The sequence below is a fragment of the Podarcis erhardii genome (assembly GCF_964252035.2).
Source record: "Podarcis erhardii genome assembly, chromosome: 10".
NCBI lineage: Eukaryota > Metazoa > Chordata > Lepidosauria > Squamata > Lacertidae > Podarcis > Podarcis erhardii.
In genome coordinates this window covers 73,886,814-73,900,028 of record NC_138500.1, presented here as the reverse complement: position 1 = coordinate 73,900,028, position 13,215 = coordinate 73,886,814, and the positions used below count along the sequence as shown (strand labels likewise).

General features: G+C 40.5%; 1 protein-coding gene and 1 long non-coding RNA gene across 3 annotated transcripts in view; one reads left to right on the top strand and one right to left on the bottom strand.

Moving 5' to 3' along the window:
- Positions 1 to 4: 4 nt before the first annotated feature.
- On the top strand, positions 5 to 1,602 carry LOC309351489. Its single transcript, XR_014160852.1, has 2 exons — positions 5 to 341; positions 660 to 1,602. It is a non-coding gene; the product is annotated as an uncharacterized lncRNA (long non-coding RNA).
- Positions 1,291 to 13,215, bottom strand: part of INTS13 (integrator complex subunit 13) — a gene marked incomplete at its 5' end in the record, with an annotated part of 27,321 nt that continues 15,396 nt past the window's right edge. For both annotated transcript variants that reach the window (XM_081879139.1, XM_081879140.1), the window contains 9 exons: positions 1,291 to 1,544; positions 2,874 to 3,009; positions 5,558 to 5,697; positions 6,721 to 6,951; positions 7,228 to 7,382; positions 8,538 to 8,708; positions 9,754 to 9,932; positions 11,755 to 11,844; positions 12,467 to 12,556. In XM_081879139.1, the coding sequence (XP_081735265.1) occupies positions 1,505 to 1,544; positions 2,874 to 3,009; positions 5,558 to 5,697; positions 6,721 to 6,951; positions 7,228 to 7,382; positions 8,538 to 8,708; positions 9,754 to 9,932; positions 11,755 to 11,844; positions 12,467 to 12,556 (1,232 nt within the window). In that variant the 3' untranslated portion in view covers positions 1,291 to 1,504. The remainder of the gene's footprint in view (positions 1,545 to 2,873; positions 3,010 to 5,557; positions 5,698 to 6,720; positions 6,952 to 7,227; positions 7,383 to 8,537; positions 8,709 to 9,753; positions 9,933 to 11,754; positions 11,845 to 12,466; positions 12,557 to 13,215) is intronic.

Genomic DNA, 13,215 nt, shown 5'->3' with positions numbered 1-13,215 from the left:
GGAGCGGTTTTAATTTAGGAATAAACATCACCAACAAAAATTTGGCTTATTTTGCTGAAAAACCAAGTTTATTCTTAAACAATTGTTCTCATGCTTCCCTCTCCCATCACCCCACAATTCAAAAGCTGTGCTGGCCAATACGGAGTTGCAATCAAGAATACTATCTTTGTATACAAAGCACAAAATAATGCTATCTTTATAGCTTTAACAGTGTTGCAGAGCTACTTCCCCTTCTGTAACTGTTTTGATCTCAGGTATTAGTTGTGATAGTTGGCAGGATGTCTATTCCCCTTTGCAACAGGGTTTTACTTAATGTATCAGCCTTCATATCCACTACAGTGGTGCCTCGCAAGACGAAAATAATCCGTTCCGCGATTCTCTTCGTCTAGCGGTTTTTTCGTCTTGCAAAGCAAGCCCATTGACGGCTTAGTGGATTAGCGCTATTAGCGGCTTAGCGGATCAGCTGATAAGCAGCTTAGCGGCTTAGAAAAAGGGGGGGGAGAAAAAAAAAACGCAGGAACTCGCAATACATTTTCATCTTGCGAAGCAAGCCCATAGGGAAATTCGTTTTGCGAAGCGCCACCAAAACGGAAAACCCTTTCATCTAACGGGTTTTCCTTTTTGAAGGCATTCGTCTTGCGGGGCACCACTGTATGCAGTAAGAGAACTAATGGAGAAAGCCCAGTGTGAACTGGACTGTACAAATACCCTGTAGCCATGTTGTCAATGAAACCAGCTGCAGCCTGTCTTTCTGTATAGCCCAGTTTAGACTTAGGTTTCTTGTGCCTTTCAATACACAAAAGATTATTTGCAGCCCCATCTATATCAATACATGTTTAAATAGCACACACTAACCCAAACAACTGATCACAGACAACCATACTTAAATCTATATTTCTTATTATCTAGGACTGATATAAGCAGTTCAGCATTTTAGATAGCATTTTATTTACGGAATGTGCTATATAATCTTTTTAGCCTCAAAACAATTGTGTGTGGCAGGTCTCTGTTACCCTCAACTGCCCCTTCTTTAATGGAATTAAGAGCCCATTGTTGCTCTATAACATACCCAGACAGTTTATCACTGTTCTGTCATTAAAACCAGGACATTGTGTCCAACAACAATTGTCTTTATGTAGCACTCTGCTAAGGTACAATCTCCTAAAAAGTTTTAATGTATCTAAAAGCACACCTGAAAACACAACCCAGGTAAAAAAAAAATACCGTGTTTCTCCAGAGGGAATCAAAAACATTTTAAAATTCATTTTTTTATAAAGACCTTACTATTAGTTGGAAATGAAGTCTTGCTTTATTTGATCCTAGAGTAAAAAGGGATTTGGGACAAATGATTTACACATTTAATATAATATTGAGATTTTCTATTTTTATAGAAAAGTGCTAAAAATAGGAAAAAACCAATCAAAGCAACTGAAGTTTGAATCAATTTTAAGCAAGAATAAAATGTTTATGCAACATAACAAAATATAATTCTTAGATTCCATTTTCACTGCCGGCTGGCTTTCCCATTTTCTGTTGTTTCCATTCTGAAACAAAGCAAATAAACAAATAAATTTTGCCTTAAGAGCATTCTAGTAATTATTTTTTTTAAAAAATGGCATTTTTCTATTTACAACAAAATTGATTAGTATGTTTCAAAAATATTTATGCTTCTAGACTAAACCTGACCCAACTGCATGCATAACTAATTGCCAAAATAACACGTGTGTCTCTTAACCTTTCATCATTATTTTGAGACTGCAGAAGAACAAGATAAACTGAGGAAAACAAGTTTGCTTACTCCAATTTTGTTTTGCTTACTAAAATCCTATTTCTGATTGTCAGTTTGCATTTCTTGGTGCAGAAAGTTTTGATCTGATGTGTAGAGATCTTTCCTATTCTAATTAATTCAAGAGGGTTCTGGAAGCTTCTCTATGTGAAAGAAGCAAGCAGAAAGTTCATGATGTTTGGATTATACCTTCAGAGAAGCTGAGAACAGCTGGTTTAAACTGGTTCTCTTTTCTCTTCTGTCAAGGTCATGTTTATAAAAATAGGCCAGAAGGAGTCTGGGTTTCACTTTCTCTTTCTATCTCTTTTCCTTCTGGTGCAGTGTTCTGTACATAGTATGTTTAGTGTTAAGTTTTATTAGAAGTCTTATTATAAGTTATTGTAAGCTTAAGCTTAAGTGGGGGACGCGGGTGGCGCTGTGGGTAAAACCTCAGTGCCTAGGACTTGCTGATCGTATGGTCGGCGGTTTGAATCCCCATGGCGGGGTGAGCTCCCGTCGTTCGGTCCCAGCTCCTGCACACCTAGCAGTTCGAAAGCACCCCTAAGTGCAAGTAGATAAATAGGTACCACTTTACAGCGGGAAGGTAAACGGCGTTTCCGTGCGCTCCACTGGTGCTGGCTCGCCAGATGCAGCTTCGTCACGCTGGCCACGTGACCCGGAAGTGTCTTCAGACAGCCCTGGCTCCCGGCCTCTTGAGCGAGATGGGCGTGCAACCCCAGAGTCGGACACGACTGGCCCATACGGGCAGGGGTACCTTTACCTTTAAGCTTAAGTGAAGTCTGCTGCAACTGGTTTTCTTATGGACTGTGCTTATCCTGAATGTATTGGATTTGTGACCATTAGGCTCATTTGCCTTCAGAAGCAGTAAAGCTCTGCTGGATCAAATATTAATTGCCTCTGGTCTATTTTCTGGGAATTCTGCAACGTGTTTAAGTTTTTACTCTGCTAATTATATGCTGGAATCTGCTCTGGATCAATACTGAGTAGAATTCCATGACACTGATATAATTATAAATATGATATTCAGACAATTTTTGGCTAGTAAAAAAAAATCACTTCAAGTAACATGCTATTTAGTAGTACAAACCCATTCTCGTCTTTAAGATGTTGATATAACTCAGCTTTGTTGTTGACAGAGTTCAAGCGACCAGTAAATTCCTGATGTTTCCTAGAATTTGCAGTGTTAATTCTGTTGCTCCATAAAGACAGGAGAGAAACTGGCCCTAGGTTTGGTAAACACAATTTAAGTACGTTCAATAGTTTTCATTCAAAAACTCATACAACAAGCAGCATACATTTTACAGATACATGAACACAGCATTTCCCCCTTGTTCATATTTCACCAGCAGTGGATCCAGGATAAATAGCACCTTCATTTCTAACAGACCAGGGAATATCTAAAAGCAACCCACATTTTAATTCAGGGACAAAATCCAAAATTAAGCTCTATCAGTACAATTTATCACAGGGACAACAGAGCCTCCAGACCTTCTTCAACCCAACTGGTTTCTTACAACACTAGTTTCTCAATGAAAGTACAAAACAATAACGATTTCACTTCATAACTAGGGACAGACATTTTTCACAATTATAGTCAAACCTCGGTTCCTGAATGGCTCTGTTTTGGAACGTTTCGGCTCCCAAATACCAAAAACCTAGAAGTAAATGCTTCTGTTTTCAAACGTTTTTTGGAAGCTGAACATCTGATGTGGCTTCTGCTGAGTGCAGGAAGCTCTTGCAACCAATCAGAAGCCGCACCTCAGTTGTCAAACATTTTGGAAGCTGAATGGGCTTCCAGAACAGATTATGTTTGACAACCGAGGTTTGACTCTAAGTGAAAAAGCTCTGCCAGTTGTATTATTTCTGTCACCTCTTACGTCATATTTTGTAGACACAAGGATGTTTATTGCAGTTCTATCAGTGTAACCCTGATCAGCAACTGATCATAACAATGGGTCACTGAGTTGGGAAGAGGAAATGTGGTCTGGTCCTTCCTTGTGCTGGCAAGGCCACCTGTCACTCTTCTAGAGCAGCAGCGGGCAGTTTCTTTGGCATCAAGATTGTAGAGTTGAAAGGGACCAAGTGGGTCACCAAGTCCAACCTGTTGCAATGCAGGAATCTTTTGCTCAAATTGGGGCTTGAACACACAACCCTGAGATTCAGAGTCTCAAGTTCTAATGACCGAGCTACCTAGGGAAGTTCTTTGGCATCAAGATGAGAGGGAAGAATGTGTGGTGAAGAGATTCCTCTGCATAGCCCTTTGGCAATGCCGATTCCTATCTTGCAAAGACAGAAATGGCTCATAAAACTGAAACGGAAAGGGGAACAGGAAAGTATGTAAGCAACAGGATCCCTCCTGCTGCCATGCCTTCAAAGGCATGGGGGGGGCGTCACCACTGTTGCCCTGGGTATATTTTTTGAGGGGGCACAGCTATCTTATCCCTGTTTACCTAGGAGCAAGTCTCACTGAACTCAATACATAGGATGATGCTGAAAATGAATTGGGTTGGGGGGGGGTGAGATTGTGGCTAAACCTGATTTGAAGGGTGGCTGAAGGCTATTTATTTTTGTGCTCCGTTTTGTTGTGCAAGTTTTCTCCTGCCTCCTTGCAAAAGATCTTTCATCAGGAGCTGAAAGGTACTACCTCCTGAATGGTAAATTGGGGTTCTTACAGGAAATTAAAGGAAACAACAACACACGCTTTGTACAGAAAATATAGCATTTCAGAAAGAAACTTTAATCTTCATACAGCAGTGTGTATGTATATTCCTGTGTTAACTGGGACTGCCTAGTAAATTATTTCTTCTTATTCTTCATTACATTTTTATGCCACGTTTTCTCCAAAGGAGCTCAAGATGGTGCGCATGGTTCTCCTCCCCATTTTATCCTCACAACAACTCTGTGAAATGGGTTAGGCTGAGAGATGGTGAGTGGCCCAAGGTCACCCAGTGAGCTTCATTGCCAAGTGGGGGTCCAATACTCTAACCATTGAGAGCATTGCTTAGCTTTGTCTGGTATGGTTGGTTTCTAATTGGATGGGGGACAGCATGTTGAGAATTCCTGCATTGCAGGTTGGACTAGATGACCCTTGAGGCCACTTCCAACTCCACAATCTGATGATTCTAAGTTTTGTGGGGTCTTTAAAAGACTGGTCATTGCAAAAAGCACATTGGGCTGGTGTTGTGAATTAGTGTGTTAAGCTTTTTAATTAACCCCTTTTGAGCTTGCAAATAAATGTTTGTGTTAGGCCATGACACCGTTCACCCTCTGCCCAGTCCATGGGGGGGGGGGAGTGCAGCACTTGTCCCACCCTGTGCTACACCACTTACATGCCTCTCTCCCCACAGGAACACTTGTTACATTGCAGTACTTCTTTGCAGAGACATTTAAGAATATTTGAGTCGCTTCTTCTGAAGGCATCCTGCAAGCATAGTTTGCATTCTATAGCCCCAGATATACGACTCTTTCATTCACTTTTATTAAAACAACATTGGCAGCATCCAGCAGATATACAGGCCTATGTCTTGTTGAAGTTATTCTTCTTCCACCCAAACAAGCAAGTTTTCTAGTTATTTACAGCACAAAAGTAACTCTAACCTTTACACTTTATAAATAATTTTTTAAATCTCCAAGGTTACTGGGTGTTGTTGTTGTTGTTTTAAAAAGCTTAATGTTAGGTCACACATGATAATGCACCTCAAATCAGTTTTTAACTTTTTCTTTCTTTCCTTTTTTTAAAAAAAACCTATTTGGCAATTATTCAAAATCTACCTTTAGTTTTTTCAATGGTTGGAATTTCATCCACTGCAACAAGGGGCTTTTTGTTTGGTGGCTCAGGAGAATCAGGTGAATCTTTTATTACTTCTGCCTCTGCTAGTTCCTCTTTTTCACGCTCTAATAAGCCTTTTAACCTGCGGAAATAAATAAAAAGAATTACCACTGCAATTTCAACGCCAACAGTTCCGTTTAGTAAGTTGTGAGACAGTGATATTACCTAGAGAATCAAAGAATGGGCCAAAAATGCTGGAGACTTGCGCTGAAAAGAGCTTGTTATTTAACAAACTATGTTGGGAAGAAATTAGAATTAAATCTATGGACAGCAAATTACTATACAGTGGTGCCTCACAAGACGAAAAGAATCCGTTCCGCGATTCTCTTCGTCTAGCGGTTTTTTCGTCTTGCGAAGCAAGCCCATTGACAGCTTAGCGGATTAGCGCTATTAGCGGTCTAGCGGCTTTTAGCGATCAGCTGTTAAGCGGCTTATCAGCAGAACAGCTGATAAGCGGCTTAGCTGCTTAGGAAAAGGGGGGGGAGCGGAAAAAACCCGCGGGGACTCGCAAGATTTTTTCGTCTTGTGAAGCAACCCCATAGAGAAATTTGTTTAGCGAAGCGCCTCCAAAACAGAAAACCCTTTCGTCTAGAGGGTTTTCCGTCTTGCGAGGCGTTCGTCTTGCGGGGCACCACTGTACTTCTGTTACTTTTGAAGCATGAATAACTACTTAATTTGTATCTTTTTAAATTAAAGCCAGCTTTTCTTTCTTTTTTAGTTTAACCTTTCAGTTCCCAGTGTGTGTAAACACACAAACATTCATGAGGTAAGCACATTATGCTTGTAGGCAAATCGCAGAATACACATTCCACAAACACTTCTTGATACTCGGAACTTAGCATGAACCTCAAGTAAAAGGTAAGGGCAGATGTAGCCTGGGTTCTCCCCTCTGCTGATGGGGGGTTCTTGAACAATTTTTTAAAGCTACTAATACTTTCTGGAGAGCTCCCATTCCATGCTTTGGGCTTCGTGCTAGAGTCTCCTTGGAACAGGCCAAAATCAACTCTTTCTAATGGTGCTGAGACAAAGAAAACTGGCCTGTCACTCCTGCCGTTTATATAAATATAAAACCTGAAATAAAATTCTATCGGTACTGATAAAGCACCTTTCCGATTCCTGCCAGGATTTTTCTGGTTCATAGTCTTTTCCTGCTTTCTCTGACTTTTCTTCTTTTTCTTCTCTTTTCCTCCCCCGTTTCTTGCGCTCCTCTTCTTCAGGTGGTTTGCTTCTGCAAGCCAGAAGGCACTCCAAAACTCGTTGATGTTTATCCGAGTTGGCTATGTGTGCTCTAACAAGAGTCTCCAGTTCATTCCACATGATCCTGTACTGTTCATCTCTATTGAAAAAGACAACATGATTTGATTCTTATCTACACAAATTCTCCAATCTCAAGTATCTAATTTATCCTCACTTCTATTTTAAGACTTCTAGATTCATTTCAACAGTTTATTCTGGAATGGACAAGCTTCTGAGTAAAAAATAATTATTAATGCAATACCTCTGATGTATGTGGTGCACTGCACAATCAATGAGTAAAAAGGAGAGGGGCAAGGGGGTAACTTCTGCTTTCAAAATATAATTTGAGTTAAATGTACCAAAAAGTCATATTTACCTTTTAGGACCCTTTCCTCTTGTTCCAACTGTTGATATGGGCAGTGGGTCATTTTTTCTTTCCATGTCTACTAAATTGTAAATTGTTTTCTGACAATTGAGGACATCTTCATCTGTCAATGCTTCCTTGACAATAACACTGGCCAATGGCACCACCTATGAGATAAAAAGAAAACAGATGTTCTTCATGAACACAAGAAAAGCCTGCTGAATCAGGCCCATCTAGTCCAGCATTCTGTTCTCACAGTGAGCAAGCAGGTGCCTGTGGGAAACCCGCAACCAGGACCCAATGGGGTTTCCATCAACTGGTATTCTGAAGCCTCTGACCGTGAAGACAGAGCAACTCCATAAGGGAGAGCCTCATCCTCCATGAACTTGATGGCAGTGAAATCATTATATGCTGAAGAGTTAACAATGCAAGTAACCAGCAGGAAGCCATAAATTGGTTTTATTAAGACACTTACCCAAATTCATTCCATCTAATAGCTCAGTGCCCTTGTCCTGACAAAAATGGAGCCAAAATGGGTTCAGGGAGGAGTCAGCATGCTTGGAGGAACCTCAAGTTTTAAAGAAGTATCAATAATAATGATAATAAAATCATTAAGGGGGGGCAATCTCTCCCGCAAACAAAACAGCTCAAATAGAACTGAATGTGTTCAGTGGGACGCGGGTGGCACTGTGGGTAAAACCTCAGCGCCTAGGACTTGCCGATCGCATGGTCGGCGGTTCGAATCCCCGCGGCGGGGTGCGCTCCTGTTGCTTGGTCCCAGCGCCTGCCAACCTAGCAGTTCGAAAGCACCCCCGGGTGCAAGTAGATAAATAGGGACCGCTTACCAGCGGGAAGCTAAACGGCGTTTCCGTGTGCTGCGCTGGCTCGCCAGATGCAGCTTGTCACGCTGGCCACGTGACCCGGAAGTGTCTTCGGACAGCGCTGGCCCCCGGCCTCTTAAGCGAGATGGGCGTGCAACCCCAGAGTCGGACACGACTGGCCCGTACGGGCAGGGGTACCTTTATCTTTACCTTATGTTCAGTGAAGCCTAGAAACCACACAATACCAGAAGGGGAAATATCCCTGAAAACTTGGGGGGTGTAGAAAGAACAGTGAACTTGATTGCCTGAACCCCCAAAAAGCTTAAGAGTATTCTTGTTAAGGGCTGAGGAGATATTGTAACATTTTGAAACTACCACGTGTATAGATTAATATTAAGCAAACATTAAATGCATAATGCATTCCCAACTATATTTAATTGCCTATTACCAAGTAAATTGTGGTTTAGGCCTGGGATTTAAAAACAATCCATAGTCACCTACTGCTTGCATGTTGAATATAGTAGTCTGTGAGATGATCATGGGCCAGTAGCGAGTATGCTTCTCTAGCTGATCTTTGGCTCGCTCCAAGGGAATCTCAGAACTTTCATCGCTCTTGTATCTGGGTTCCAGAAAAGGAGTAAGCCTGTTTTCCCTCATAAATTCACCAAAATCCTAAATAAGCAAGCAAGATAAAATGAGAATCTTTCCCAGCATTTCATCATTATTGTTCAATTATAATATCCTGTCTGATCATCATATATTACATGCAACTTAGCTTAAATAGGCTTTTTTAGTTTTCAGTATCAGTGCCAAATCTTGCAGTTGTTACCAACAGGGAAAGTTTAGCTGCACAAAGTTTTGAAAAGTTTTGAAACATTCACACATTAAGTTGCTAAAATATTGACCAGAATTTTTTTAATGAAGCCATTTCAGATCCTGTAAGCGTTGTTCAAGATTCAAGCAACATCTATTTAAAGCTGAGATCACATAGCAGAAAATGGCACAGTGAAGAAGAAAAGTTGTGTTTTGTGAGCTTCAGAGTGGATGTTGTTGACTGGAATTTCTTGAAGTACTGTACAGTGGTACCTTGGTTTATGAACTTACTCCATTCCGGAAGTCCATTCTTAAACCAAAGCGTTCTTAAACTAAGGCATGCTTTCCCATAGCAGGGGGAACTCAATTTACAAATGGAACACACTCAACAGGAAGTGAAACATATTCTTATTCCAAGGCAAAGTTCACAAACCAAAACACCTACTTCCGGGTTTGCAATATTCTTAATCCAAGCTGTTCATAAACTAAGCTGTTCTTAAACCAAGGTACCACTATATAGTTAATGCTACCAATGCTACGATAAAGCTGGATTTTGGGCCAAGGACAACTGAGACGTCCGATTATAATAGACCCAAATAAGTTTAAAAACCAACCATTTATTGCTTGCCCAGATCCCACAAAAAACCTGTTGGTGGCCCCAATTTCAGTCCAGAAGGATGAAAACTAAGGTTGCCTTCAAAGTCCAGGTTATTCTGTCATTCCTCAAAGGAGAAATTAATCAGTTTCACTTTTTCTTGAAATTTCTTGAAAAGTAGGCCCAGCTTCCTTTTTCCCTGTCCCTTAATTATAAGCTCCCCTCTGTGACATTAGTACAAGGGTTCTGCCTAGCTTTGTGGCTGTGAGAGGATAATGGCTTAAAGAAAAAATACATAAAGACATTTACTGTAATCCTGTAGTCTGTGACTCTACCACCACATCCTTCACTAATTGAAGGAGGATCTTCCAAAATGGATCGAGAACTGCTTAGAACATGAAGAAAAATCTCTCCTCCGTGGCTACTAAGCATATGACTAATTACTTTAGAGCCAGACTTCCGTGGTTGTTCCAACAACACAGAACGACCTATTGAAAGAGAAATTAATTCATTAGTTACCTAGCTTAAAAATTCTACAAGATACCTGGTTATCCAGCTGTATTTTTAAAAAGCACATAAAATATTTGTCGGAAAGGACATTTTCATTTGTTTGCATTATTAAAAGATTTTTTTTGCCTACTTTCTGAAATTGATCCCACACCCCTCTTTCTTCTGCCTCCTGCTCGCCCATCTCACCCCTTAGCAGCCAAGTGAAGTTTTTTGATACTGAAAGAAGCTGACCAAGAATATCCTTGAGCTAGAGGAAGCTAGTAGATTATGCAAGCACAAATTACATTTTAAAACAAATATTTATATCAATCACTTGCTGGAAAAGTAAACTTACAAGCTTTGGAAATTGTGTCTTAAGAGTGGCAAACATTATGTTGAAATTAAAATAGTGGCATCAGTTATGTGGCATACACCTAAGCAGTTTAAATTCCAACCTCTGTCCCTAACAGTTCCTATCTCTGTCCTTGGTATTAAAATGAGGCTTGAGATTAACCCAGGAGCATCATTTTATATTTGTGACTGTTTGGTACACTAGCAGAAGCCAATGTTGAAAAGCAGCTTATGGCTTGTCTGAAAGGTGTGGAGAAAAAAACACCTGCTTCAAGAAAACAAAAGCAGTATCGAACTAAACCCTTGTATGCACAGAACAACTTCTGTGAGTGCAACTTAACTTTCCCTCCCTCTCTTCCCCAGTTTACCCTGGATTCCCCCCAAACTTCAGGAGCAGATTGGGAAGAGGGGTGAAGTTGCATTGTGCTCACAAAATTCCTTCAAGCATGCAGTGATTTAGTTGAATACAATCCTAAGAATCACAAGTGAACAAACTTAATTGTACAGCTCATGGCATCATGGCCAGAGTTCTTAACACAATGAGACATTTTCCACATTCAAATAATCAAGGAAATCCTACCAGAGACAAAAGCAAATCTTTTGTGGGAAGCAGCCCAAATTTTAGGCAAGGCAACATAGATATTGCAAGCAGAAGTTACACTTCCTGAATCTATGCAACTATCAAGAGTATAAGCACTTGTATATTATGTTCAGACAATATGACTGAATACAAAGTTTCCATTTTGTAAGGCCCCAGCCAGGATGCTCGGGGGGGGGCAAGTATGGGGGGCTCTGGGTGCCTGAGGTCTTGCAAGGCCTTGGACAGCATCTCCAAGGCCTTGAAAATGCTTTCTGAGGGCTTGCGAGAACCAGACTTCTGGTGACACCGGAAATAAGATTCGGACGTCTTAGAAGGCCTCAGACACCATCTCCGAGGCCTCTTGCCTCAGAGGTGCTTTCCGAGCTCTTGTGAGGTCTCGGAACCTGACTTCTGGTACCATCGGAAGTCAGATACCGAGGCCAGGGGGCCCAAGTGAAATGACGTCATATTACAACGTGACATCAGAACGTCACACATGCTGGGCACCCATAACCAGGGGCCTAAGTTGGCGCCTCTGGTGTGTGTGTGTGCACATGCGCATGTGCACACATGTCCACACAACCAAAACTGATATTTGATCAGCTCAGTATCATTAAGGACAGTGGCTTGAAATGGAAGTCAAGATGTAGCCAACAGAAAGCACTACACGGCCGAGCAGTCAAATGCAAGAGGTCAGGCTCCTCTTATTCATACCAGGCCTGGGCAGTCCAGAGACTTCCAAGTGCCTGCACTTCAAGCAAGTTCCTTGGCACTCCAGAAGACTCACTAGGTTAGATTTCACATTCTACAGCTCTGAGTTCAAACCTGAATCCAGAACAATTAAAATAAAATATATTTTTTTCTGAGTTTTTAGCCAGAAAGTATTTTACCATTAAGGAGAAAGTTGGTAAGGCAAGAAGAAGGCCGACTATTTACATCTACAGGTGATATTCTGAAAGCTCCAGTACAATAATGAAGTTCTAAAGGGGGGGAGAGGAAGAGAAACTTTAGTTTGATTACAATACAGGAAAAAAATACCTAATTCATAAAACAAACAAAAATTAAACACCATAGAATGTAATGAACATTAACCACACTGCAAAACAAGCAAAACCGATATTGGTGGTAATGTAAGTGGTATAAAAGCAAAAGCAAATACTGGTCTTCGTGCACACATACATGAAGAATATGTCATTCAGTTGTGCACTAACAGGGGCTTTCATATGCTCCCCAGCACAATAATAACTTCTAAGCGTATATGATTCATTTCTGCACATTCTTCAACATTGTTTTGAGATGACACTTTCATGTAAGCTCACATAGTCTCCATTCAACACTCATTTACTGCAGTGTATATCTGATAATTTTAAGTTATTTTGACCCTCTCTCTCTTTTTAATTAAAGCTCACAAAATTATAGGAATTCAGTCATGAAACAAAGATCAAACTGTCATATTTAAAACAAATTAATGTGGCACAGGTCTCCTGACTCTGTGCAATGCATGATCAACAAAAAACAGCAAGGTGGAGGAAAAGAAGAAATAATAATGTTAGCATTATGCAGTTCATGGCCATATCTGAGAGAGAGAAAAGGGGCACCTACCAACACTGTTTGTTCTTGGTGTACACCATTTTAAAGTTACAGTTTCTTTTAATGTACCTTCTTTGCTACTACCACCCATATGATTATCACCTGCAAAACAACATTTGAGATAAATGTAAGTACACAATTTAGTAAAACACGGAAAATAATAGAAGTCAATATACAATAGCAAATGAATATCACAACCAATTCATTTGCTTGTCGCCTTGTTGGTGATTAACTCTTTCAGATACTCTGCCCTATAACTGCTATATCTGTACTAGATCCCTGGTATTATTTTTAGTTCCAAAAATTCTCAGTTTTCCTCAACATTTAAATTGCATCATCTTTCCTATTTTAAAAATTCCTTTTCACACCTTCTATACCTGTAATTATGTACATAACTGAGGCAACTTGTGTGCCTTCCACTGTTGGGTATCAACCCTGAATTGATACAGCTGGGACCAGAGAGAGGGTCTTCTCCCCTAACCTTATACTGCATACAGCATTAATGTCTCAGATCGAACGTAACAAATTTGTAGAAAAGACTATGACCTGCAAACAGAGACAATGCACATACTTTTGTAACCCAAGAAAATCTTTAAGAAAAAATATCCAAATGAACAATAAGTAGAGTTCTGTTGAGTAAATAGAGCTTTCCCACCTATTCTTCCTACACCAGCCTTTTAGATCCCAGCAAAGAAGCCACACTCAACAGTTGGGAACCCTTGGAACAATACGGGGTATGGAGCTGAAGATGGGAAATTGGA